General features: G+C 39.9%; 1 protein-coding gene across 2 annotated transcripts in view; it reads left to right on the plus strand.

Moving 5' to 3' along the window:
- Positions 1–5,339, plus strand: part of LOC106940120 (cell migration-inducing and hyaluronan-binding protein-like) — a 45,674-nt gene that overhangs the window by 20,795 nt on the left and 19,540 nt on the right. The window contains exons 2-3 of one of the 2 annotated variants that reach the window (XM_015022761.1): positions 1,667–1,752; positions 4,584–4,715. In XM_015022761.1, the coding sequence (XP_014878247.1) occupies positions 1,667–1,752; positions 4,584–4,715 (218 nt within the window). The remainder of the gene's footprint in view (positions 1–1,666; positions 1,753–4,583; positions 4,716–5,339) is intronic. The other variant, XM_015022764.1, reaches the window with a different exon arrangement.

Genomic DNA, 5,339 nt, shown 5'->3' on the forward strand with positions numbered 1-5,339 from the left:
AGGGGTACGTAGTACCCTACCGTACCCCCTTACTTTCATCCCTGGGTGCATGGAGGATCATTCATCTCTATGGTCCTGTGGCCCCCAGTCCCCAGTTTCACTATACTATATGGGGGGATGTCTGTGCCGGCCACGCCCCCATCCACTCCATTCTCTCTGTATAACAACATGCATCAACACCATATTTAAGTGGGCAGAAGAAGCTGTTGGGTCTTTTCTCACCCCTGGTTCTCTCTTTGCCATTTGAGGATGGGACTGAGAGGAGGAATGCACCATCTTGTTGGAGTCTGGGCTGTGGGGGGTGGGGCTTCAGGCATTAAGGTGCAGGTCCAGCGTTCTGGTTCTCTGGGATCATTGAAGTTGTTGGATTATGACTTCTGATCATGATGCCATACCTGCTTGAGGGAGTCACCCAACAATGATAGGGGTGTGCTGTAGGGGGAGGTGTACTGCCAGCATACTTAGATGCCACCAGGTCTGTGGTGTGGGGTTGATTGGGTGCCCGGTCTTTGGTGGACTCTATCAGCCTTCCTCTGTTGCTTCTCCCTGGGCCTGCACCACCCAGTGGTTCTTGGTGTCTTAGACATGGGTATGTGCCAGCTCATCCTGGCAGCTGCTTGCTGGGGCCCAGATGATCTGGCTTTTGTCAGGCCTCCGTTGGAGGTGTGGTGTGACCTTGGGCCTCTGTGTCCATGACTGGATCTGGACACTAAATTGCAGAGCATGTGGTCTCGTCGCTGCATCTCCCTTCGGGCAGTTTTGGGGCTCAGTGTGGGGGCCCACTGGGTGTATGTTGCTTTTATCTTCCTTGTGTCATCCTCATGTCCTGGAGGACAGGTCTGTGGATCCCCACACCCACTACTGAACATGGAGGAATGTGCAACAGATTTAAATTCAATTTAAATAACTTTGTCTCCAAGGGGCATTTTCAAGGCACATGAGTACTACAAACTGACTCAAAAAGTGATAGCTCAGACAACATAATTCATAAAATTCATACTTGCTAATATAAAAATATATGTAGATATGTAGATAGTAAGAGGTACAGTGTGATTCATGATTGTGTGCAGTGTGAAGTAATTATGTAGCTTATATGCAGCATTGTAGCTAGGGTTCATATTTGGGTTGGGACGATCAAGCTGCAAACCTGTGTGTACCAGGCAAAGAGAGGTGATCTGCACTGGCTACGAGTTGTAAATAATTTTATTAGTCAAATTCTATTTACAGCGTAAATAGAATAATAAATTCTTGCTTTCTTTCTGCAGGCTACATGCACAGTACAGTGGGAGCTGATGCACATGATATCGACTTCTCAATTCTACATGGAAAAATCTTATCAAAATATTTACATTTACTTACTTACAAAATGCTAATTTCAGACATTATGCTAAACTTCTTGATATACAATATATAGTCTGAATATAGAAAAATATGAAAAGAAAAATTATAATTTCAAATACTTTCAGAATAAAGCCTATATTTTACTTTAGTTTAAGTGGTAATAATATGCACAAACTTGCATATTATCAGCTTTGTGTGTAAAAGGTATACACAGAGCTTATAAAAGTAATTTAAATATTGTAGCTATAATCATAATCATTTATTCTTACCATATTTTCATACCTAAAATATATTTTGAGTTTGGTTTTTTTTCTTTTTTTTTTAGGCTGGAATGATCCTTGATAATGGAGTGAAGACTACAGAGGCTAATGACAAGGACAAGAGACCCTTTCTGTCTCTAATTGGAGCCAGGTTAGGTTCACCTAACAGTCTTCCTTTTCAGCAAACAGTGTGGATGTAACTTACTATAATTAAATATTTCTATTTATTTCCTATGTAAGTTTCATGTGTGGCCACATGTATGGCAATGACTACACATTTTTTGTTCACACTTTCCTGTTAATAATTTCAGTACATGTTGGCAAAGAATAAATGACACCTCTTCCAACAGTGTGGTACATACCTACGCCACTAATTTCAACAGAGACGAGTATTAGTTTTTACAACATCCAATGCCATGGATTAACTAATGGATAGTGAAAATTAATAGACTTATTATATCCCTGTTAAATGTAACCTGCATGCTGATTGAGATTTTTAAACATCATTTTCTTTTATTTCTTTTTTTTATTTTTTAATGGGATACTTAGAGTCTATGACATGTCTATGCTGTTGATTACAATTATCTCCAAATTCACAAGAAAAAAACTATCAGTTCAATATCCACATAAACAAAGTGATACAAATTACACATAAAGGCCTTTCAGTTTACTTTGCTTTCCCACAATTTAGTCTTATACATCTCTGTCCATGAAAGTTACCCTTACAAGCAAAACAATCTATCAATTCTACCAACTCATTAAGTGGATTTAGTTCTTAAATCTGCAGTTTTTAAAAATGTTTTTACAGGGATGGAGTCAAGACCAATTCTTCCAAGACAAAGACCAATATCACACCTTGCAAGTCCAAGACCCGACGTTGCGAGACCAAATATGTAGAACGTCGATAAATATTTCAACGTTCTAAAAAAATATGTAGCTGGTCTAGCTTTTGATTGACAAAAACTAGACCAAATGTGAACACACAGACACACTCTTTTAAATCAAAGCACCAAATGCCTTCTGGTGCTTAAATATTCACATGCAACAAGATTTTGTGGTCATTAGCAATAAAAGAGTATTTTTTAGATGATGAGATGCAGTTGCGATCTCATCACTGTTGCTTTTATTTAACATTTAGTTTGTTGTACTTCTGCAGGTGAAGATAAAAGAAAGTAAGTTTTCATAATTTTGACAAAGACAGAAGAGTCTCAAACAAGCCTTGACCCAATTTGTTGACCAAGGCATAACAATGCAAGACCAGAAAAAAAAAACAGGTCAAGACTGGTTTCAAGCCCTCCATCCCTGTTTTTTTTTCATTACATATTTATTTATACTGTCTCTCTGCTATAACAGTATGGTATGACACAGATCATTTATGGAAAAAACATGGCCCTCCAACTTATGCCAGTGCTACTATTTCCATCTGCAGAAATGTACTGCTCTCAGTCAAAAACAATTAATCAGAGCCAAGAGGAAAGTCCTAGCACTGGTACAGTCATATGGTCAATGTGCTAATGGCATACAAGCAACTTACCCCTAGAAGAAAACTGTTTATCTGCCATCAACAGTGCCTATGCTAACTAGGTAGAGCATTCAAGACACCCTCTATTGAAGAAAACTAGCTGTAGAGTACCAAAGAGCAAGGAAGAGGGTGTGAGCAGAGTGTACATGAGAGTGCTTGACAGCACTAAGACCCTCCCCCTTGCTGTGATTGGTGGCTTTAGTGCAGCTGTTTATCATACTGCCATCGAGGAGATATTAAAAGAAGTGTAAAGTCAAAGACAAAAAGACTGATGGGCTGTTAGAAGTACCAATTCATCTACATACTAAGTAGAATGTCTCCTCTTCTACCCGGTTTTGCTGTGATTGTTTGTAAAAGCTCTAAGTAGAATTGAATTAGTAATCTCATATTGCTCAAAGTCCTGTGTGATGACAATAAATCCATCCATCCATTGTCTTCCGGTTATCTGGGAAGCGGCCTAAGCAAGGAGACCCACACTTCTCTCTCCTCAGTCATTTGAGCCAGCTCCCCAGGGAAAATCCAAGGTGTTCCCAGGCCAGCTGAGAAACATAAACCCGTACAGCATGTCCTGGGTCTTTCTCTGGGTACCTGGAACCCCTCACCAGGGACGGTCAAGGAGGCATCTCAACCAGATACTTGAGCCTCCTCAACTGGCTTCTCTTGACATAGAAAAGCAGCAGTTCTACTCTGAGTCCCTCCAGATGACAATAAGTTAAATAAAATCTAATCTATGAATTTTAGCTACAAAGCTTGCTGTTTTCAATGGACCCCAACAATAGCATTAGCACCAAGCTCATGTCTTCTCTGTGTAAGCTAAGAGCTCTGTTTGCAAGGAATGCAAATGGGCTTGATACACGGGGAGTGATCAACAACTGTGAAAGACGAAGATTTTCCACCACTCTGGGTGAAACCAACAAATGGGATGTGATGACGACAACCTTCTGTGCTGCGTTGCTTTCCCATGTGTGCCGTCATCATGTACGAGCTCATAATCTCACATGCATAAGGAAATGAATGGGTAGAGTACTTACAGCACTTTAAAGAGAGGAAGCAGGCTGGTTACTAGAATGTACCAAGGGAAAAATGGTCATTATTTGCATGCCTTCACTCACAAAGTATCATTAGCTCACATGAGGAGGGGAAGTCCTTATTAAAGATCATTTTAGTGCTCCTCTTCAGTCTGGGCTTCAATAAACAGGCAATAATTATACACAAAGAGACAGATGTCAGTATTATTAGTAGAAGGCAGAGGATGCAACTTGTAACAAGGGTCGAAGTCCAGATGTCATAAACATAGTAGATATCTATCATGGGCAAGGCAAGACAGCAATAATACTGGGACTTAAAGTCAGGAACTAGTGGAGGGAACTTAGCAGGAAAAGTTAAGATTTTGACATGACAGCATGAATTACAATGACAATCTAAATGATCACACTGTGCTACTTTGGAACATTGCATAGGTATAGCCCGCACCAGGATGCAGACCTCTTCAAACCCAGAGTTCCTGCAATCATCAGTCATTTTATAGCCTACAAAAACCAGGATCATGGAGCCTGGCTGAGAGGAGGAGATGTGTGGCTCGATGGCTGCCAGTGAGTACAATACATGAAAATTCTAATTATTATTCTGACCAAACGAATGCATGTTTGTCTGAAGTAATTATACAAAAGATGTATTTAAATCAATATACGAGCGTACGTATACATAAGCTTAATGTATCTGTGTTACATAGTAGCCTATGTAACACAGACCACTACAAGAGTTTTTTCCTCCCAACAGTCATCACCATCTTCAATTACTCTTTGAAGAATCTGAATTAATGAACTACAACATTAAATTTTCCTTTGAGCTTAATAAAATACTTTTGAATTGAATTAGAATTTTTATATATATATTATATTTTTTTTGGTTACCATTAGAGGTGTGCCGATCGATCAGCCACTGATCATAATCGGCCGATTTCCGTGAAAAAGTGTATGATTGGTGATTGTCGATCACTGTCTCTTGTTGCCGATCACCAAACCGATCAACTGTATCTCACTTCACAGCCTGCATGTGCAGCTCATCTCCTCTTTCCTTCTTTCCTTCGCACTGCGCAAACGCGCAGCAACGCATCCTAAGCGATGTCGTGTGGAACTATAATGCTCTGAGAGTGAATGGGGAAGTTTGCGCATTGCATGCATTTAAAAAACAAACACTTGATAGAGTTTGACTAT

Source organism: Poecilia latipinna, unplaced genomic scaffold, assembly GCF_001443285.1.
Source record: "Poecilia latipinna isolate Pla-1442-1.1 unplaced genomic scaffold, P_latipinna-1.0 Scaffold3098, whole genome shotgun sequence".
NCBI lineage: Eukaryota > Metazoa > Chordata > Actinopteri > Cyprinodontiformes > Poeciliidae > Poecilia > Poecilia latipinna.